The sequence below is a fragment of the Narcine bancroftii genome, chromosome 14, assembly GCF_036971445.1.
Source record: "Narcine bancroftii isolate sNarBan1 chromosome 14, sNarBan1.hap1, whole genome shotgun sequence".
NCBI classification, from domain to species: Eukaryota; Metazoa; Chordata; class Chondrichthyes; order Torpediniformes; family Narcinidae; genus Narcine; species Narcine bancroftii.
Genome location: NC_091482.1, coordinates 19,056,064 through 19,079,520, shown reverse-complemented (window position 1 = coordinate 19,079,520; position 23,457 = coordinate 19,056,064). Strand labels below are relative to the sequence as shown.

At 42.1% G+C, this 23,457-nt stretch overlaps 1 protein-coding gene across 4 annotated transcripts in view; it reads right to left on the bottom strand.

The window, feature by feature from the left end:
- The window catches only part of LOC138749364 (protein-tyrosine sulfotransferase 1-like), a 73,051-nt gene that overhangs the window by 20,630 nt on the left and 28,964 nt on the right, over positions 1-23,457 (bottom strand). The window contains exon 5 of one of the 4 annotated variants that reach the window (XM_069910585.1): positions 7,795-7,800. The exons of the other annotated variants lie outside the window; for them this stretch is intronic. Coding sequence (XP_069766686.1) covers positions 7,795-7,800 — 6 coding nt within the window. The remainder of the gene's footprint in view (positions 1-7,794; positions 7,801-23,457) is intronic. 4 annotated transcript variants of the gene reach the window in all.

The following is a 23,457-nucleotide window of genomic DNA, read 5'->3' as shown; positions in this document are numbered from 1 at the left end:
TGACCCACAGACCTCACCTCACTTGGCCTAATTTTTGCATTAATTTATTTATTTTCAAGTGTAATTTGATAGCAATATTTGCGCTGTGATGCTGTCAAAACAAGACATTTCATGACATGTTCATTATAATAAATTCTGATCCTGATTCACTAACAGAGGACGTGTATTTAAGTTGGGAGAGGAGGCATAGTGGAAGTAGAAAGGAGCTGTGTGAAGCAAGTTTTTTTTAATACAACGATCCTATTTAATTGGTGTGTCAATGTATAAAACCAGCTCGGATCGTTCGCATTCAACCAAGAAAAGTAGGAAGCAGAGAGAGAAAAAAAAATGAAAGACCTTCCCGCCTCCCCCAAAGGAAAAGGAAAAAGAAAGATGAGGTCGTTCTCCCACATGATGTGACAAAATCATCTGTTTTCGAAAAGCATTAATTACATACAGATAAAACATTACGTGATTCATTCAGAGCTTACTTCCTCCTTTAAGGAGGAAGTAAGGATGTCTTGACGTAGACATCGTTATGGATATTGGAGGGGGGATATCAAAGGTGACGGCTAATATACCTTAAATACAGGTTCCATATTCTTAAAAACGTAACAATTTCGGAGGTCGTAAGTAATCTTCTCTAGGGGAACACAACTAGGCATTTCTGACTTCCAGTGGGTGAGACTCAGTTGGGAATCTGATTTCCAAGTAATGACTATGCATTTCCTGGCCACCGCTAAAGCAAGTTTAAGAAATCTCAATCGATATTTTGACAACCTCATTTTAGGTCTTATATCTGCTATTTCCTAAATAAAAACAATTCTGGCACCTGAGGCTATTGAATTCTGGTAATTTGTTCCAAGAGATTCCCTAAATCTTCCCAGAAGGATCTCATCTTAGGGCATGACCAGGTCTTGACTGCATTGAAAACCTTGGATAATTCAGATTTCAATTTATTTAATTTTTGCAGAATAAGGTACAGCTGATGTAAAAAATTATATTGCACCAGCCGATAACTTACATTAATGTATTGCTCATGATGTCCAAACGTAGCTCAGACCAGCAAAATGGATAAATTTCTATACCCAAATCTGATTCCCATCTCTTTCTCTTGACTTACCTAACCCTTGTTTAGTACAGTGCAGCAAAGTCAGTGCTGGACCTAATTTATTCCTTAATTAAGATCTAAAATGGAGATAGCAGAAAATGGATGTATTTAAAACTCCAAATTTATTCCTGATTTGTTCAATTGTCATAAATTGTCCCTTCTCAAAACAATCTTTGATACATTTGATGCCACTCTGAGACCGTTTCTAGAATTTTATTATCAATTGTTCACAGAATTAATTTATTTTGAGCCAGGGGTGTTTTGGGTGAGAAGCCCCCACCTCCCAACACTAATTTGACCATTGCTTTTTTTCCCCAAATTGTAATAGTATTTTACTATTAAGAACCCCTAAGGGGCTTCCTTAGGACCAAATATTAATTTAGAATTTATATATAAAATTTTCTGCTATCTTTTCCCCAACTTTATGCAGTTCCAATTTTACTCAAGATGACTTGAACCACAAGCAGCATCAGTGGGAGAAATAGAATGGCTGACATTGCCAGCTGAAATTCTTCATTGGGTCCTGGAAAGGGGCATCAATATAATGTTGCAACAATTTTTGGGGGAGCCTGGCTCTTTCTCAGGTGACAATGTAGATATTTGCAACCTTTTGCATTCATTGTTACTTGAGGGAAGTTCCTGATGCTCCCTCTTCATAGAGGCCTGACTATATTTCATTCTCTCTCTGGAAGCTGGGAGAGGTAACTGCTTTTACAGGATTGTAGGTTTCTCATTGGTGCAGGATGCAAGCATATCACTATTACATCAGAAAGAGATTTCACTCCAACGTCCAGCAAGTATGACCACAGGCAGTGAATTATCGAAAAGGGCTTAGGCCTAAAACATTGATTTTATCTCTTTACCTTCTGTGGGTGCTGCAAGACCTGCTGAATTTATCTAGCATCTATACTTTTGTATTTCACCACAGGCAGTGAATTGTCAGTGTCATTGGAGCTGATATGTTCCATCAGAGTACAATGTTGACTGCATTTGAGGAACAATGACAAAGCAAAAGAGTTCGACTGAACAACAAAATCTAGCTGCAAACAACTTGGGCGATGACTCCCATGTAAACCTACTAGCATAATGAAACAAAGTTCTCAACCTGCTATTCCATTATCGAAGATTTATGCACACATCCAAGCAGGTCCCTGCTTTAATTTCAGCTGTTTTCTTCCCCACTAAAGTGTACCAATGCACACTACCTCCATTCAGCTTCATCTGTCACCTGTCTATCCAGTCTGTCAGCCAATCTCTGCCTTCCTGCAGTCTATTACAGTATCATCTTCTCAGTGTTTATTGCAGCATCCACAAGTTGAGGAAATGTTATCTTGATTGCAAATTACTCTCTCACACATACTTTCTTTCTTTGTGCCATGCGCCTACAGTACGGGGACATTTAAAATAGATACTTAAATTAGAGCACATCTTCAGAATATGGGAGCAAAACAGAGCACCCAGCACAAAGCTACAGCCACAGGAGAACATGCATATTCAATGTAAGACCATTTTGGGTAGATTTACATATTTTATTTGGAACAAGTTACAGGAATTGTCTTTCCACCAAGTCCTGATTTATTTTTTTATTAGGGAATATTGAAGGTAAGAGACCTAAATTAAAATGATCAATTAGCATTAGCAGTAGTGAGGAAATGCATTGCAGTAACTTGGAAGTCTGATATATATATATATATATATATTTGGGTATGCCAAGGTGGCATTCAGAAATTGAAAGTGTATTCCATTGGGGAAAAAAAATTACATACAATTTGAGGAACAAGTACCCAACATTTTTGCAAATTTGGCACCCATACACCCAAATAAAGGGATGAAATCTGTAATGATATCCTTTCTATGCCTCGAGACCTGCGAGATTCTCCTCTGAGTGTTTATGAAGAATTTGGAGATATGTGCTGGACGTCTCTCTCTATAATCCAAAAACTAACTTTTTATATACACATACTTATATAGAGTGAGTGAGTGCATCATCTATCTATCTATCTGAGGGGGGAGGTTGGGAGGAGGGGTTTTGGGATGGAGTGAAAATCATCATTTATGTAACCTTAGTTTCTTGAAATTAGTACTATTAATTATGATGAGCACATGTCTGGAAAAATTTTTAAATAAAATATTCCAAAGAACATACGTACTCTTCATCATCAGAAGGCCAAGGCCAGGATTGCACCTCCATATATTTGTCCGTGATCTACTCTTTGCAGACGATGCCACTTTAGTTGCCCATTCAGAGCCAGCTCTCCAGCGTATGACATCCTGTTTTGCGGAAACTGCCAAAATGTTTGGCCTGGAAGTCAGCCCGAAGAAAACTGAGGTCCTCCATCAGCCAGCTTCCCACCATGACTACCAGCCCCCCCACATCTCCATCGGGCACACAAAACTCAAAACGGTCAACCGGTTTACCTACCTCGGCTGCACCATTTCATCTGACGCAAGGATCGACAAAGAGATAGACAACAGACTCGCCAAGGCAAATAGCACCTTTGGAAGACTACACAAAAGCGTCTGGAAAAACATCCACCTGAAGAAACACACAAAGATCAGCGTGTACAGAGCCGTTGTCATATCCATGCTCCCGTTCGGCTCGGAATTGTGGGTCCTCCCCTACGGCTCCTAGAACACTTCCATCAGCGCTGTCTCCGCTCCATCCTCAACATTCATTGGAATGACTTCATCACCAACATCGAAGTACTCGAGCTGGCAGAGTCCGCAAGCATCGAGTCCACGCTGCTGAAGACCCAACTGCGCTGGGTGGGTCACGTCTCCAGAATGGAGGACCATCGCCTTCCCAACATCATGTTGTATGGCGAGCTCTCCACTGGCCACCGAGACAGAGGTGCACCAAAGAAGAGGTACAAGGACTGCCTAAAGAAATCTCTTGGTGCCTGCCACATTGACCACCGCCAGTGGGCTGATCTCGCCTCCAACCGTGCATCTTGGCGCCTCACAGTTCGGTGGGCAGCAACCTCCTTTGAAGAAGACCGCAGAGCCCACCTCACTGACCAACCAATTTTCCCTTGCAACCGCTGCAACCGTGCCTGCCTGTCCCGCATTGGACTTGTCAGTCACCAACGAGCCTGCAGCAGACGTGGATACACACTCTATAAATCTTCGTCCGCGAAGCCAAGCCAAAGAAAAAGAAAGAAAATTATTTGACCTCTGTTGAAGTGCTGAGTCAACAAACAATGAGGTTAGCACTGGATGGATGTTGTGACAGGAGAAACTGGCCTGTAGCCTACAGCACAATAAACAAGGATTGACCCCTCCCAAAAAACCCTTGAGTGCAACCACACAAAGTCATAAATTACAGACACAAATGGCATTAGCAAATGCACAATATAACAATAGAATATACTTTACATGGAGGTATTTATTATAGGCAAGAATTTTATAATTTTCATCACATTCTTTGAATATAATTCCTGCTACAAAAGATGCGAGAGTTCATGTTTAATTCAAATTCCATTCAGGAGATTAGTTACAAGTCCTCAGTCATTACCCAATGTAACAACAAAACAAAACAAAAATCATTTATCCCATGGTAACCTTTCTCGTGTGAATAAGCCCCAAGCGCACAGCAGCACAAATTCAACCTTAATTTCTTCAAATTTTTATAATTGCCAAGGTAAAAGTAATGCTGCCATCAAGAATGACTACATGGTATCTTCTAATTTCCAGGTTGACATAATACATTTTTTTGCTACAGCTAAGCCTATCATAATAAATCTTTTTTGTGCTCCATCCAAATCGAGTGCAAGTTCTTTACTTCTTAAATTACTTAGAAGAAAGATCTCTATAGATTCTTTGGTATGTTGCTTTTTGTGATTTTATTTAATACCTGGTTTAGATCTTCCCAAAACTTTTCCACTTTCTCACATGCCCAAATTGCATGTACCGTTGTTCCCGTTTCCTTCTTACAGCAAAAACATCTGTCTGATACTGTTGGGTCCCATTTATTTAACTTTTTGGGCGTGGTGTATAACCTGTGTAACCAATTATATTGTATCATGTGTAACCTCGTGTTTATTGTATTCCTCATAGTTCCGGAGCATAGCTTTTCCCATGTTTCATTCTTTATCTTTATGTTTAGATCTTGTTCCCATTTTTGTTTGGGTTCACAGCTTGTTTCATCGTTTTCTTTCTCTTGCAGTTTGACCTACATGTTTGTTATAAATCTGTGTCTGCAATTGTCATTGTGTCTGTAATCACATATTCAAAATTGCTTCCTTCTGGTAACCTCAGCCTGCTTCCCAATTTGTCCTTCAAGTAGGTTTTCAGTTGGTGGTATGCAAACATTGTACCGTGAGTTATACCATATTTATCCTTCATTTGTTCAAAAGATCATTTATTTCCCGAAAAACAATTTTCTATTCTTTTGATCCCTTTTCTCTCCCATTCTCTAAAGGAAAGGTTATCTATTGTTAAAGGGATTAGTTGATTTTGCGTCAATATTAATTTTGGTAGTTGATCATTTGTTTTATTCCTTTCTACGTGAATCTTCTTCCAAATGTTGAGCGGATGGTGCAGTACTGGTGAATTCCTATGTTGCACCAGATTTTCATCCCACTTATATAGTATATGTTCAGGTACCTTCTCCCCTATTTTATCTAGCTCTAATCTGGTTTTTCCCTTGTTTGATAAAAATCTGATAGGTATCTTAATTATGCTGCTCTATAATAATTCTTAAAGTTTGGTAGCTGTAAGTCCCCTTGTTTGAGAATACAGCAATGGTACATAGAAATGAATAAATGTATTCCATTGGAAAAAATAGCATATAATTTAAGAAATAACATCACAGTATTCGAACAAATTTGGGAACCGTACATGGAACACAACAGAGAAGTCCTACCGCGGACCTCCACCCCCTAAAATGACAGAAGGAGAAGAAGACAAAATGAACTGACCCAGTATGTAAAAGTAGATAACACAAATTTCTTGTTTATTTTCATTGTGTGATGACATTGTTTAATGGGTTTAATGTATCATATATGTTGAACGTTGAGTGGGTGGGGAGGGGAGGTGGGAAGGAGGGAGGGAAGGGAGGGGGGAAAAGGGGAGAAAATGACACTGTGTATATTCAAGAGGGAAATGTTTGTGTGTATTTTGGTCAGTATGGTTCATAGTGTGAAAAATATAAAAATTAAAAAAAAGGAATTACTACATGCTCTCCTCATACAGTACCATATTTATCCTGGATATTAGAAAATAGGCTTAACCCCACAAAAATGGAGAAAAAACAAAAATAATAATTGTTTTTATTTCACATTAACATGACAAGATGTGTTAAATACACAAATCCTTATCTAGTCACAAGGGAGACAGTGGTCTGCTTTTCCTTTAAAGGAATGCATCTTGTTCACCCTTCATTTATAGTCTCATCTGCATGGAAACAAAATAGAAAACTGTTTTGGAGTTTCTGTGCAAAATTATAAACTAGGATAGCCAAGATTGTTCATTGGTTCCTGAGCACACCATGTGTCATTCAATTTCAATCACTGGAAGCCAAGATAGATTTAACTGTTGAACAATGAATATTGATATTCCAATATATTATGTAAAACTGGAGAATAACACATTTTAAAACAGTAGGCTGGACAGAGAGATGTGTCATGGATTGAGTACTACTTGGAGTCAGGAGATGAGCTGCAATTAGTCTTTATTGCATCTCATCTTCTATGGGTATTGAATACATTGGTTTACATAGAAACAAGGTCAATAATTGACAATCAGACACTAATATGACCATTTATTATTCTTATTAGTAGACAGGTTATTGAAGCTTACAGCACAGAAACTAGTCCATGCTGATTTACATCAGTTCCACTTTCCTATCCATGTTCCTGCCACCTCCTCTGTCTGCTTGCTCCATCAACCTCTATCTTAAAGAAAACCTTTTTAAAATTTTTTTTGTTTCTATCAATAGACAAAGATAACATCACTGACTGTTACAGAATGTATCAATATCTCCCAGCAATCGACATATATGTGGTGTTTCTCCCCTTCCCATTCCCCCCCCTCCCCCCACCCACCAAGGAAAGAGAAAAAAACAAAAAAAAGAGGCTGGACGTGGTGTCGGCATTTCCAGTAAGTGCCTATAGAGGCTGTGGAGCCACCCTTTATACAATTACTTTTATTAATCCATCTATTGGTAGATCTCTTTATTGGGGTGTGGCTACAGCTGTACTCCCGTGTACGTCAGATATGGCTGCCATATTTTAACAAAGGTGCTGTGTCGGTTTCTAAGATTATACATAATTTTTTCCATGGGAATACAGCTATGTATCTTGATAAGAGGAGAGTCAGACTTCCAGGTCATAGCTATGCATTTTTTTTTTGCTATGGACAAAGCAATAAATATGAATTGAATTTGGAATTTGGTTAATTTGTAGCTTACGTCCATAAGATTCCTCAGCAGATACAATGCTGGATCTGGCGGAAAAGTTACCTCCATTATCCTGGTTAGTACGTTGGCCAAATCCTGACACAATGGGGCTACCTTTGCACGGGACCAGGTTGCATGAATAAATGTTCTCTGTTCCACTCCACACCTGAAGCATGTCTCCAGCACCTCTAGCTTTGCCTTGTGAATATTTTGCAGTGTGAGGTAGAGCTGGTGCAGAAAGTTGTATTGAACCAGTCTATATCTAGAATTAATAAATGTTGTTACACTGTCTCTACACCAATCTAACCAACGTCTCGTCAATTGTGATACCCAGGCCTGACTCCCATCTCTCGCTTGATTTGTGCAGCCCCTGCTTAGGGCTTTCTTTCACTTTGGGAGTACTGAGTACATTTTAAAAAAAATTATTTATAATTTTTCAGACATGTAGTAATTATAATTTAATAGTACAAATTTCAAGAAACTAAAGGTTACAAACATGATGATTTACATACACGATGATTTAGAAGGTTTACTAGGGTCGATCCTGAAATGAAGAGATCGAGTATGAAGAAATTCTGAGCAGAAAGAGTTGACTCGGATATTTTATAATTAGGTGGATAGGACGAGGTTGTTTCCACCTCATGAGGAACCCAGAACTAGGCAGCTCAACAAGTGAACATCAGATTATGATTTCCCAAACTTAATTCCAATCTAAAGAAATCACTTCTCTGCCATACCCCAAAATATTAATTTATATTAGCTCCATTTTCACTGTTTCCACAAATCCACAGGCAGGACTGTCATTTCTGGATGATTCTTGACAAGTCTCTACCCATGTGTCTATATTCTCCGCAAGGATAACAATCTCTTTGGGAACGATCAGTCTAATTTTCTTGAGGTTGTAGGTGGGCTAATAATTACCATCAGAAGTCACCTTGATGCTGCTTCAACCGATTAAACATCTGCCACCCCTTGTTTCATTTAGTTAATAACAATTTTTATCCTCCATATTATTTCATTGTCTGCTCACTTCCCTCATAAGTATTGGTGTAAAATCTTATATTCTCAATTGTACCTTTATTCTTGTAGTATATTCTTTGTTTCACTCTTCATCAGACTTCCTCATAGATTTTCTCTTACTGATCAATGCCTGCATTGACTCTGCCCGAATTTATGATTTAATTATACTTTTCTCTTTAACACTTCTATTTTTATTCTTGCACTATGCATTATGCTTTATATACATTGACCTGTCTGGCTGGCACACGAAGATCTTTCATTATTCGTGACAATAAACAACTCAAGATTCAAATTTCCATCTCTTACCTTTCAGGGGAAGATTTCTGACACCTTTATTGCAACCTAAAACAGAATTCAGATAACTTGATACCAAACTCCTGAAACAGATGACCTTTTCTGAGGTGTGTTATGGGAAGTGATTTCTAGATAGACAAAGAAAAGGATTCAAGGTTGTACCAATGTCCCCTTGAAAAAAATGAAACATTCGCAACCTACTTTTTAGCGGTGTGAAGGAGCAATACTCAAAATGGAGAACAAAGTTCAGGCACTGGAAACAAAAAAGCCCTGGACAGAGTGAGCACGTCTTCCTGGACTGCCAAGATACCACTTGCCCTATCTGTGGCAGAATCTGCAGTTCCCTATATGTCAGTCAACTCAGAACCCTCTGGAATGGAAGTAGTCATCCTTGATCCGGAGAGACTACTGAAATGTTAATTTTGTTTTTCTCTCCACACATGCTGCAAGCCCATTATTTTCTGATCAACTTTTAGAATTTGCAGTTCTTTGTTTTTGTCATGGACTTAATCACAACAAAGCTAACTAAATTAGACAAAAGAGTCAAATAGGTCACCAATATCATAAAATGTCTGGTTCAGTGCCATATAATTGCGATGACCAGCATGGAAAAATGCTTGTGCATGGAAACAAAATGCCTTTAATCTTTCTTATGTTTAATTGGGGGAAATATTGGGAAGTGTAGGACAAAACTATGAAGGAAAGGAAAATAGATTTATAGATGAGCAATAGTGTTGATCAGAGATGCCATCTGGGTTCATGCTGTACAGTTTTGAACATAGAGTAAAATCCCAGTATCCAGCCCCTTTGTGGATTGGTTGATATCAGATCAGTGAATTTTCCAGTTGCTTGAGATTGTGAACTAATCACGAAAATCTGTAGACCCCTATGGCTGAAGTAAAAACACAAAATGCTGGAGAAGCTCAGCAGGTCAAACGGTGCCTTTCATGTATGCAGCAAAGGTAAAAGGATGTATTTTCACCTATCTATTTTCTGCAATTTTTTTGTGATTGATTGAGGCTGCTGGTTGCTTGAATTCTGAATAATGGGGATTTTATTGTATTATGCTTGATCAATAATGAAAGGCCAGCAGAAAGAACATGAGAGCAGTTGAGGTTAGAGATAGAGAATTACATAAGGATCTCCACAGTCAGAGGCTGCAATAGGGGCAGAGGTGGGAAAGTTTTATTGAGAACCCTTCTGCATTTCTCCAGAATTTACAAGTGTATTCCAAAGTAGCCTTGATGAGCGGTTGTTTGATGGATTTAATAGAGATTCAAATGTAAATGGAACAGGTCAGTTTGAGCAATTGGCTGTTTGATGGATTTAATAGGGATTCAAATGCAAAGACTGCAAATGGAACAGGTCAGTTTGAGCAATTGACAGGAATTATACAGATAATTGTCCCTTTGTTAAACAAATTTCACGTCTATAATTAGTTTCAGAGATTTTTTTTAAACACCGATTGGAGCTGGTAAAATGTTGGAGAGATGGGTCAATGTGCATATTAAAAATGATCCACATATGCTGATTATGTGGTTTATAGGCAAGTACATTAATGAAAGAGAAATGACTAAAAAATGCTTTGGAGAGCTCACTGTTGAAAAATGTTATGAAAAGCAGGGACTGATCTGTATTCATGAGTTGCATTTGGGAAAACTAAGCTCATAAGAAGGCCCTCAACTCCCATGGGGAGAGGAGAGAGGAAATAAACCATAGCTTAAGTTTACGGAGAAAATTCTACCAACTCTGAAAGTCCCTAAACAACTTGCAGCTAATTAAGAATGTAGTTACTGATGCAAAGCAAGATTATAATGTAAAGAACCATTGGAGGCAGAAAGTAGCCAACTGTGCTCCAGAAAAGTTGAAGATAAAGAAAGATCATTTTTATTTATGGTCTCAAATGACAGTTTTGCTTGTGTCACTTTGTGCACTGAGAAAAAGAGTCCGGAATAATGGAATTTTGTGAAAGAACTGAGGTTTTTAAAAAAAAAATGGATAGCTAGATAAATATTTAGATGATAACCTTTCATCTATGTTTATAAAGAGAAAGAAAATTCGAGCTGAGGTTATTGTCTGAGACAGGAGTTGGAGATAACCCAACTGTGATGTTGGAATGGAGGGAGCGGGACAAATACGATGAAGGCCAAGATGTACAAAAATGGCAATCATTCAATACTTTGCTAAATGTTATTGGAACTAATCATTATTTCCCCACACCTTCAATTCCTCTTCCATTTCAAACATTATTCAATCACATTCTAATTTACATAGTCACTGCCTCAAAAGTGTTTTGTGGTAAATAATAATTTCAATCTTGTGATGGCAAATAAAATACCAAAAGGTCTGGTGACAGTGGTAAGGTTACCCGACTAATGTCCAGAGGTCTGGACTACTGTTTGAAATATATAAATATGAATCTTATTACAATGAATGTGGAATTTTAATTCAGTTAATTAAATCAGGCATTTTAAAGTTTTTGTCAGTAATGTTGATTGTTTTAAAATCCCAACTGGCTCCTGATGTCCTTCTGGAAAGGAAATTTGTCATTTGACTAGTCTCCATGTGACTTTAAAGTAGACCAGCAATCCACACAATTCAAGGGGCAAGTGGGAATGAATATTGAATGCGGACCATGCAATAATATCCATGATTTATCAAGGAGTGGAAACTTTATTCTCCCCACACTTGTCATTTCATGATTTCCACTCTGAAATGAAAAATCATTTTGAATTCGAATACTTGCAAATCACCAGTGTTAAAATTTGACTTTTTACTTGACCAAATAATTTCAGTTGAAATATTCCTCCAGTATTGATTACTGCTTGATCAGATCAAAGTACAATATTCCACAATGTCATAAAGAGACCAGAGGCACAGCACTCCATATGGGGTCCAACTGCTCAGTCCAACTGCTGTCGGCTCCGTACAGGCTTTAAACAGCCTGTTAAAGGAGTCAATGGTGGTTTCATTTAAAATCCTACAGCCGTGGGGTCGAGACCCAAGATGGTGGCACCTATAATTGGCAGCCACCAATTATAGGCACCAGTTTCCCACTTTGGGGAACCCATACAGGTTACGGGCTGGTGGAGACTGCAGTCAAAGGATTCACACCAGACTGCGGACCGCTGGAGACTGGCTGAAGGAGGTATCAGGTATTGGAATGCGAGAAGGTGCAGAGGATACTGAAGAGTTCCTAATCATGTTGTAGATTTGGATCTGGAGCTCGGGTTGAGGATGGTTTGGGTTGGAGTCTGTGTGGTTGCAGGAGCACTGGAGGCGAATCCACGGACACTCAGACTCTTTTCTGCTTCTCTTTCTCTGACTGCGAGGCGCCCAACAATTTCTGCTGATAGTGAATCTGACTGCCTTATTAGCAGACTAAAGGAAATTTAGTGCAATACTGCACTTTTAAAAAGAATTACATGACAAAGGAATCTTAAATCTAACCCAAATCCCACAAACTTCGCATCATTGGAAATTCAATTACAAATTTCTGCCACATGTAGAATCCGATGTTTGAAAGTGTCTGCTAAAGTTACTCCCAAATGTTCACAGGCAATTCATTAACTATAATACACATTAAAGATTTCTGAAACTGCTCAAAGTTCTTATAAGGAAAGATAAATATAAAAAGTTATTGGGAACTGGCCACATCTTTGCAAGGTTTTCTGACATCAGCACGATGAAACAAATTTCAATGACCTAAAAATGCCTGTATTTCACTGTGGGAGTTGTTGAAATTTGCCAAAGGTTGAAACCATGCTCTAAACTTGCATGTGTACAACAGCTAGCATGGTGGTGGTCATTCAGGACATCAGGACCATGCTAGCTCCAGGGGTATAAATCCCTGATGTTTCATCTTCTCCATGTTTTCCTGTATCCTAGCAACTTATTTTCTCATGTTCATTTGGTTTACTTGGAAAGATAGTTTGGGGCTCTGTTATGACCAAGACCAGGAGCAATGAAAATTCACCAAGACAATGGTATTTTCAAAACCATTTTTATTCATAACTATTAATATAACATTTCTTACTTAACCCCACTCTGCACAAATGTATATATGTGCAAGTATGTGGCAGATCCCAGGCACAATTCTGAAAAGTCAAGTTCAAAGTTAAGTCTTGTAAATCTTTTGTGTTGACATTCAGAATCTTTAAAATGTTGTTCAAAAGTAATTATGGAGTAGATGAGGCGCCAAGTCATCAGATTTGTCAAAAACCTCAAATTCTTGTATAGTTGCTTTCAGACAAATGTTTCTTCATATGATGACCTTTCAACAATTCCCCTCTCTTGCATGGAGGTTACAGAATTTGTGATTTTCATGATGGTTTCACAAACCCAGGCAAGGGTTTAAGATGAAATGACCTTTACAATGGCCACAGAAGCACTGCCCTCTCTTAGCAAAGACAGTCAAAGTGGCCATCTTTTCCTAAGCCCCTTTGATCCTGTGTTCCAAGGAGAACACAGTAACAGTCTGCTCTCACAGAATGTAACTGCATTTCTGACCTCAGATGAAACTGGTTCATCATATTAAAGATGCTTTCTTGAAGTGTTGTAATCACATGACATGACTCCTGACTCTGAAGTTTCACTTCTTCAAAAAGCACTTCATGAAGCAAATAGTTTTCCAATTGACCAGATGTCTTTCTGAGTAAACATTCATTGTCTTTAGTATTTCGATGAAACAATCAACTCTAGTTTTTTTTTTGCTGTTTACAGGTGGATATAGCAGACACAGCACCACCCGAGAAAATGGTGTTTTGTGTGTGTGCGTGTGTGTGTGTGTGTCTTTGTGTGCCTCCCTGTTTCCAACCCACAAGGTACTTCTCTAGAATATATAACAAAGATTAATAAGAGCATCATTCTGTAACAGCTCTGAACAGTGGTGAGGTGCATGTGTAGCATTTCTTGCTGTCACAAAGGTAGGTTGAGGTGCAAGTGTAGCATTTCTTGCTGTCACAAAGGTAGGTTGAGGTGCAAGTGTAGCATTTCTTGCTGTCAGAGTTAGGTACCTTGTCCACTCTTCCCTTCGTGGGAAGGGATGAGGGAGTCCCAGAGGGAGTTATCCCTATGGAAATGGGAGGGGAAGATGTGCCTGTTGGTGGGATCACGTTGCAGGTGGCAGAAATTGTGGAGGATTAATATGTTGAGTGTGGAGATTGGTGTGGTGGTAGGTGACGATAAGGAGAAATCCTATCCTTGTTCCAAACACTTCACTTATGAATCTGCAGAAATCATTTACTGAAATCAGTACTCTTGATGTGGCCTTCTCTTCATCAGCGAGACTGAAAGATCGTTTTATTGAGCATCTTTGCTCTGTCCAATGCCACAGCAAGAACCTCCCAGTGGCTAACCATTTAAATTCCATAGACCATTTTCACACTGATGTGTCTGACCATGGCCTTCTATACTGCCACGCCAAGGCCACCTGCAAATGGGAGCAACACTATTGCCAGTGACCAGACATCAGTCTGGCTATTCTTTACAGACAGCATTAATATCACTCCATCTTCACTGGGTCTAACTCCTGGACTCCTTGCACAAGAGCATTATTGGAGTATTTTCACCAAAAGCTGTCATCCTCAAGGGAATTAAGAATGGACAACAATTGTTGATTCCTTTTTATTTTCTTTCTTTTGTCACATGCTCTGTTATTCTCATTCCTCTTTGGTAACATGAGCAAAGAAAAATATCCAATTCAGTTTGGCAGAAAGATTAAAATTATTTCCACACTGCATCTGGTTTTTGGAATGCACTGCATGGAAATTCCTGAGATCTATAGAACTGATATATCATTCCTGTTTTTCACATCTCCCCTTTTACCCTTGTGTTTTATGAAATGCAGTCAATCTGGTTTCGTATTAAAGTAAAGGCATGACCTCAAATTACAAGTGGATTACTGTTTTTTTTAGATTTCTCCCCCCACAAGTAACATACAGAGGTCTGAACAGTTCTATTAACTTGTTATTAAAAAATGGATTTTTTTTAAATTCACTCACTGCTGTGTGAAGTCTATGATTTACTGAAGTGTCTCAATGCCACTAAAGGTGGGAATACAAATTAGTATACACTCTCATGGTGCATCTTTAAATAGAAATTAAATATGATATTTGCCACCATAATGTTTTTGTTTAAATAATGCTGGTCCAAGCTAATTGCAGTAGCAATACTGAATTTGAAATACAGTGACAGGGCATTGACATCAATTGTCTGTTTTTAATTAATTCAGCAAGTCCATTTCTGCAACAAAACAGATGCTGTTATCCCTCTACCAGCAACGTTCAATAAGTGCAGCAAAAGTCACTCCTATAAAGTGTTTCTGTCACTTCATCATGTTGAGAATATTACTGGGGCTAGAGGGCTGGTGTTTCAAGGGCTCAAGTTCACTAAAATAGTTCAAGGAAGGAAATCTGCCAATCTTGTACGACTCCAAGGCCAGTATGGACGATGATTAATTAGCTCCTGAAATGGCAAGCCACTTAGTTCAAGCAATAATTGGGAACCAAAAACAAAAATGCAGTCCTCACTAGAACGCTCTACACCTTGATCGCATCACTGAAGCAATATAGAGTCTAAAGAAAAATACTGTGTGATAGTATAGATTCTATCACCAATGTGTCTATGTACAGATGGTCGTGTAGGATGACTGTGATTGGCTGAGAGTGTAGCCACGTCTACTGACAGGTCTAAAAGGATTGCCCCTAGCCAGACCAGGTCATTCTGGACTGGTCGACCTACTTGTGATATGCTCCATTCTTTTAGTTAATAAAAGCCTTGACATGGAGGATCATGATGCCAACCTTGAGAAATTTTTTCAGACAGCAACTCGGCTGAACTTGACCTACAATTTCGACAAGCGTGTCTTCCGGTCCACTCGGCTCGCAATTCTGGGTTGTGTGGTGGAGAACGGGGTGGTCATGCCGGACCCTGACCACATGCGTCTCCTCATGGAGTTGCCCCCCACGCCCAGAAGGCACTCAGACGCTGCCTGGGCTTTTTCTCTTACTATGCCCAATGGGTTCCACATTATGCCAACAAGGCACAGCCACTCATCAAGACCACCTCCTTCCCCCTGTAAACCAAAACCAGAGCGGCCTTCGACTGCATCAAATCAGACATCGATGCTGAAACGCTGCACGCCATAGACGAGTCCATTCCATTCCAAGTCGAAAGCGATGCGTCTGACTTTGCACTGGCAGCCACTTTGAACCAGGCCGGTCGGCTGGTAGCCTTCTCCAGAACCCTCCAGGGTCCTGAGAGCCGACACTCCTCTGTCGAGAAGGAAGCCCAGGCCATAGTCTAAGCAGTACGTCGTTGGAGACACTAACTCACTGGCAGGCGCTTTACGATGCTGACCGACCAACGCGCGGTCTCCTTCATGTTTAGCAATACCCAGCGAGGTAAGATCAAGAATGACAAAGTTGCCACGTGGAGAATCGAGCTCTCCACCTTTAATTATGACATACTGTATCAGTCAAGTAAACTCAACGACCCACCAGATTTGCTCTCCAGGGGGACTTGCGCCAACGTACAACTGGACAGGCTGCAGAAACTCCACGAGGAGCTCTGTCATCCAGGGGTCACGAGGTTCGCGCACTTTCTCAAAGCTCACAACCTGCCCTACACGGTCGAGGAGATTCGCTCCATGACCCAAGCACTGAGTGCAAGCCCCACTTCTTCCGTCCGGAGAATACCCACGTCATCAAAGCCACCCGCCCCTTTGAGTATCTCAGCGTAAACTTCAAGGGGCCCCTACCGTCAACCAACCATAACACCTACATCTTATGGCCATCGACGAGTACTCCCGCTTCCCGTTCGCTGTGCCCTGCTCGGACATGACAGCCTCCTCAGTTATAGAGGCCCTGCATAGCATCTTTGCCATCTTCAGGTACCCCAGTTAGATCCACAGTGACAGGGGGTCCTTGTTTATGAGTGCCGAGCTGCGGCAGTACCTTCTGGAGTGTGGTATTGCTTCAAACAGGACCACGAGCTATCACCCACTCAGTAATGGGCAAGTTGAAAGAGAGAATGCCACTGTCTGAAAAGCGGTTACGCTTGGCTTCGGTCAAAAGGTCTCCCACCTCTCGCTGGCAGGATGTGCTATGTACCTAGTGAGGTGCCAGACACTCCATCCACTCCCTCCTATGCACCCTGACCAATGCCAACCCCCATGAAAGGATGTTCATTTTCCCGAGGAAATCAGAGTCAGGTACGAAAATACCGGCATGGCTCACGGTTCCCGGTCCCGTCCTTTTACGACCCCACGTCTGGTACTCTAAGAACGACCCCCTTGGTTGATCAAGTGACTCTGCTCCATGCGAACCTGCATTCTGCCTATATTGAGTACCCGGACTGACGGATCAAGCCAGATCAGGCACAGCAGCGCCTTTAACCCAACTTCCGCCTATTCCTTCCCCCCCAGGTCATGTGCTTGAACAGAGGGACCAGCACCTCCACACCAGCTCAGGCCAGTCTGTTGACGACGCCGTTGGGGAATCGAGCAAAGCAGTGGCCGCTATGGGCCTGCCGGCGACACGACTCCGGCGACCCCAATCGCGGCACCACGGCGGTCACGCCGGATGGTCAGGCCCCCTGACCAGTACAGCCCCTAACCTCCATCCACCCTGGGGTCAGTTCTCAAAGAAGGGGTGAATGTGATAGTACAGATTGTATCACCAATGTGTATATGTAGAGATTGTAGTGTAGGATGACTATGATTGGCTGAGAGTGTAGCCACACCTACTGGCAGGTCTTAAAGGATTGCTCCTAGCCGGACCAGGTCATTCTGGACTGGTCGGCCTACTTGTGATATGCTCCAGTCTTTTAGTTAATAAAAGCTTTGGTTCGGATCAACAAGTCTTTGGTTCTTTCGACGAGCTCTACAGTAGGATGACTGTGATTGGCTGAGAGTGTGGCCACACCTACTGGCAGGTCTTAAAGGATTGCTCCTAGGTCATTCTGGACTGGTCGACCTACTTGTGATATGCTCCAGTCTTTTAGTTAATAAAAGCTTTGGTTCGGATCAACAAGTCTTTGGTTCTTTCGACGAGCTCTACAGTAGGATGACTGTGATTGGCTGAGAGTGTGGCCACACCTACTGGCAGGTCTTAAAGGATTGCTCCTAGGTCATTCTGGACTGGTCGACCTACTTGTGATATGCTCCAGTCTTTTAGTTAATAAAAGCTTTGGTTCGGATCAACAAGTCTTTGGTTCTTTCGACGAGCTCTACAGTAGGATGACTGTGATTGGCTGAGAGTGTGGCCACACCTACTGGCAGGTCTTAAAGGATTGCTCCTAGGTCATTCTGGACTGGTCGACCTACTTGTGATATGCTCCAGTCTTTTAGTTAATAAAAGCTTTGGTTCGGATCAACAAGTCTTTGGTTCTTTCGACGAGCTCTACAGTAGGATGACTGTGATTGGCTGAGAGTGTGGCCACACCTACTGGCAGGTCTTAAAGGATTGCTCCTAGCCGGACCAGGTCATTCTGGACTGGTCGGCCTACTTGTGATAGGCTCCAGTCTTTTAGTTAATAAAAGACTTGGTTTGGATCAACAAGTCTTTGGCTCTTTCGACGCACTCTACATACTGAAAATATGGAAAATAGAAAACAAATGAGTACCTGGTAGCCCATGTGAAGAGGATAAATCATTTGAGCATGGATTTTCAGAAGCAAAACATCACCATCTTAAGGGCCACCAATGGCCAAAGCTTCATTGGTTCAGCCTACATAATTAAAAGAGCAGGACAAATCTAGATAGTCTCTTGAATGGGTCACCTCCAGGCCACTCAAAGGCTTTTCAACATTTAGAAGGCAATAATCAAAATGTGATGGAATACTCATTATGCAATTGGATGGGTGTAGCTTCAATAACAATAATAAATCATGGAGACTGGATACAGACTGGGATCGTTTCGTTGAGAACCTTCACTCTGTCCACTGCAACAACAGGGACCACCAAATCAATGTTGATTTGTACAAGTAATAATGAACCACCTCAATTCAATCCATACTGCTATTCTGATTTGTGGAAAACCACTGTCTGTCGGGGCACACCCACTGGCTGACTGTACCCGTGGCCCCACTCACAAACTCCTGAATAAAGGTGCCTGTTCCACAGTCCCCTCCCCAGCTCAGTCGACCAGCATGGACATGCCTCCATTCTATTGTGAATAAAAGCCTGTCAGTTTTGCATAACTTCCAGTCTTTTGGAGTTTTTGATGGTGCACCATTTTTATTCACAATAAATTTTGACAATGCAGCAGATCCTGAAGCCGGAGAAGCTGGAAATCAAACCTCAATCACCTGAGGTCTCTATCAACTAAACTCTGGCTTTGCTGCTTTGAGGCATTCCTACAGGCATCATTGGGTCAGAGAATGACAAACTACAGGTACTGAACTCCCAGGTCGGGTCCCTGGTGTACTCAATGATCAGGGACGCCACAACGTACCCAGAAGTGATGGATATCTTGAAAGGCCAGTACCTGAGAAAGGTAAATTAAGTCCATGCAAAACATCTCCTAGTGACCCTAAAACAACGACCCAGGGAAATCGAGTGCAAACTAACTCCATGCTCTGCGAACCTTTGGACAGACCTGTGAATGCAAGGCCATGACGGCCATGGAGAACATGGAGGAACTGATTAGAGGCCAATGTCACAGGCATTAGGTCCAATTACATCCATCACAGACTGTTAGAGCAAGGTGAGCTCAACTTGCAGAGGGCAGTTGAATTGGCAGGCACACTGGAGGAGGCCCTCCTGAATATGGAGGGCTACTCGGCCGACAATGCGGCTGCCTCATGGTTACCCTGGGCATTGCCAACTTGGGACATGCCGCCACCATCACATCCCGTCAGTAACCCCACCACAGCAGCCATACTCCGCAAGCACCAAACACCACCATCGCCTTGTCCCGTCAGCAACTTGACCACGGCCGCTGTACTCTGTGAGCACCTGAAGTGCTACTTCTGTGGCCTGAGCAAGCACCCAAGGAAACGTTGCCCTGCGAAAGATGTCGTTTGCTCCAGCTGCGGGAAGAAGGGGCACTATGCAAAGGTACGTCAATCCAAACCACCCTAACCTAGCAGTGCTGCGTGTGGATCGTGGGAGATGCCAACTTGGATACCGCCTTCCCCGAGAACCATGTGTGAGTCTTGGGGGCTGCCATCCTGCGTGCCATTTCTGAAACCTAGCAGTGCTGCACGTGAGTCGTGTGGGCTGTCATCTTAGACGCCATTGTTGGGGCCGCCATCTTGGTCACCACCATCTCCTGGTTGAAGACACGAACGCTCCACTACATTAACAAGCAATGACCCAACACTGGCCTCCATCACTTTGGACCAAGGTAGTCCTCATCAACTCACCAGGTTAATGATAGACATTCAGGTAAATGACCATGTGATGAGTTGCCTGTTCAATAGTGGGAGCACAGAGAGCTTTATCCACCATGACATGGTGCAGCGTTACTCCCAGATGGTAAGGTAAGTAAACCAAAAGGTCTCCTTGGCCTCAAAGTCCTATTTAGCTGATGTCTGCCTCTACTGCATAGAGGCCCTAACTATGCAGGGCACGGACCACAAAGACTTCAAACTCCTAGTGATGTCTCAGCTCTGCTCTGCTGTACTACTGGGATTGGACTTCCAATGTCACCTTTAAAGCGTGACAATAGAATATGATGGGCTAACCCTAAACTGCCCACTGTGTTCTACCGACAACTACCCTTCAGGCATTTGCCCCCACCTCAAGCCAACAACCTAACAGTCAGTGTGCATGACCAGTAGACTCTCCACCCTCAAAATCATCCCTCCACTGTTTGCCAACATCATCCCCAAATGTAAACCTGTCGCAACTAAAAGTAAACAGTACAGTGCCGGGGACATGGACTTCATTAGGGCGGAGGTACAGTGGCTACTCAGCAAGGGGATCATTGAACCCAGCAACAGCCCTTGGAGACTACAGGTGGTGGTGGTGAGGAACAGGGAGAAAAGCAGAATGGTTATTGACTACAGTCAGACCATTGATAGATACACACAGCTGGATGCATACCCCCTCCCCTGTATATCCGACACGGTGAACCAAATTCCACAATAGAGGGTATTTTACATCATTGACCCAAAGTTGACATACCACTTGCCCCCCATCCGCCTGGAGGAACGTCAATATATTGGTTTTGAGGCAGATGGCCACCTCTATCATTTTCTGAGGGTCCCCTTCGGCGTCACCGATGGGGTATCAATCTTCCAGCAGGAGATAGCCCGCATGATGGATCAGTATGAGCTGCAGGCTAGATTCCCACATCTGGACAACGTCACCATCTGCAGCCATGACCATGATGCCAACCTCCAAAAATTCCTCCAGACTCCTCAACCTCACGCTCAATAAAGATAAATGCTGACTTTGCACAACCTGCCTTGCCATCCTTGGCCGTGCTGTTGAGAATGGAGTCATTGGCTCCGACCCTAACCACATGCGTCTGCTTTTGGAACTTCCCCTCCCCCACAACCCAAAGCCCTGTAAAGGTGTCTGGGCTTTTTCTCTTACTGTGCCCAATAGGTCCCCAACTATGCAGACAAGGCCCAACCTCTCATTAAATCCACCTCTTTTCCCCTAACACCAGAGGCCCATGGAGCCTTCAGCCACATCGGCAGACATTGGCAAGGCTACGATGCATACCATGATGGATCCACACTGTTCCAGGTGGAGAGTGATGCATCTGACTTTGTCCTGGCAGATAAACCCATCGCTTTCTTTTCCTGTACCATCCAGAGCCTTGAAATTAGGCACTCCTCTGTCAAGAAGGAGGTCCAAGCCATTGTCGAGGCGGTACAGCACTGGAGGCACTACCAGGCCAGCAAACAATTTACCTTGCAAACTGATCAATGTGTAGTTGTGTTCATGCTCAATAACCAGCAATGAGGTAAAATAAAAAATGACAAAATATGAAGGTGGAGAATTGAACTCTTGATCTTCAATTACGATATCTTGTACTGGCCCAGGAAACTCAATGAGTCCCCAGATACTCTATCCTGCGGAACCTGTGCCAGCACACAAATCGACCACTTTCAAACCCTCCATAATAATCTCTGCCACCATGGAGTCACCAGGTTCTTTCATTTTGTCAAAAACTGCCAGGTCTGTGCAGAGTGCAAACCACACTTCTATCAGCCAGACAGAGCGCAGTTGATTAAGGTCATCCATCCCTTTGAACAACTGAGTATCAGTCCCTCCTCGGACTGCAATGTGTATTTCCTCAACGTCATTGATGAGTATTCGCGTTTTCCGTTTGCCGTCCCCTGCCCAGACACGACAGCTGCCAGTCAAAGGCTCTAAGCAGTCTCTTCACCCTGCTTGGCTTCCCTTGCTATATTCATGGTAACCAGGGACCCTCCTTTATGAGTGACGAACTGTACCAGTACCTGCTGGCCAGAGGCATTGCCACGAGCAAGTCCACCAGCTACAACCCATGAGCGAACAGACAGGGGGAAAGAGGAGAATGCCAGAGCCTGGAAGGCCATCCTGCTAGTCCTGTCTCCTACTGACAAGAGATCCTCCCTGAGACACTCCACTTGATAAGGTTACTCCAACATTCTGTCACTAATAGTGCACCACATGAATGAATGTTTTCATTTCCTAGGTTATAGGGACCATGCTGCTGTTATGGCTGATGTCCCCAAGGCCAGTCCTACTCCAGAAACAGGTTTGTAGTCATTGATCGAAAGAGTCCATCTCCTCCATGCCAACCCCCAATATGTGGCGTACCCTGATGGGCACAAAGACATGGTCTCTGTCAGGGATCTGGCACCCTTAGGGGTTCTGGAAACCATTACTGATCACCCACAGCCTTTTCACCTCTCACCATCCACAATGCACCAGGGCCATGGCATGTTACCCTAACCCCAACAGGATAGCATGCCAGACTCGACACTGCAAACCCACCAAGCCAATGTCGACGACTGTCACAGTGGTAAATCAGACCGCCCAAGAGACTTAACTTGTGAATTTATCTAATGCACTTCACCCTGCCTGACTCTTTTTTAAAAGGTGTGAACTACTGTCTGTATATTTATCTGTCAGGGTACACCCATAACTGTACCTATGGCTCCACCCATAGACTCCTGAATAAAGGTGACTGATCCACAGCCTTCTCCCCAGCTCAGGACAGTCAACCAGCATGGGCACGTCTCCATTCTATTGTGAATAAAAGCCTATCAGTTTTGCATAATTTCCAGTCTTTTAGGGTTATTGATGATGCATCAGTTTGGACAAAGAAGAGGGTGAAAGATTTGAAATACAACATATTTCAACGGCATCTCTCCGTCTTGGCATTGCGACCACATGAACAGGAATTACTATACAAGGGGAAAGAAGTTCATTATCAATCATCTATCCTATTATAATGTCAATAGATATTTCATATCAGATCAAGCAAAAGTGATAACCATAAATATAAAAGATTCATTGAAGGTGAAGTGAAAAATTCTATTCTATTCTTAAATGACAATGTGGAAGATAGAAACGAGGTTAGGCACGTGCTTGCTGAAGACAAGTCTACCGATTTGAAAAATTCCATTCTATTCTTAAATGACAATGTGGAAGATAGAAACGAGGTTAGGCACGTGCTTGCTGAAGACAAGTCTACCGATTTGAAAAATT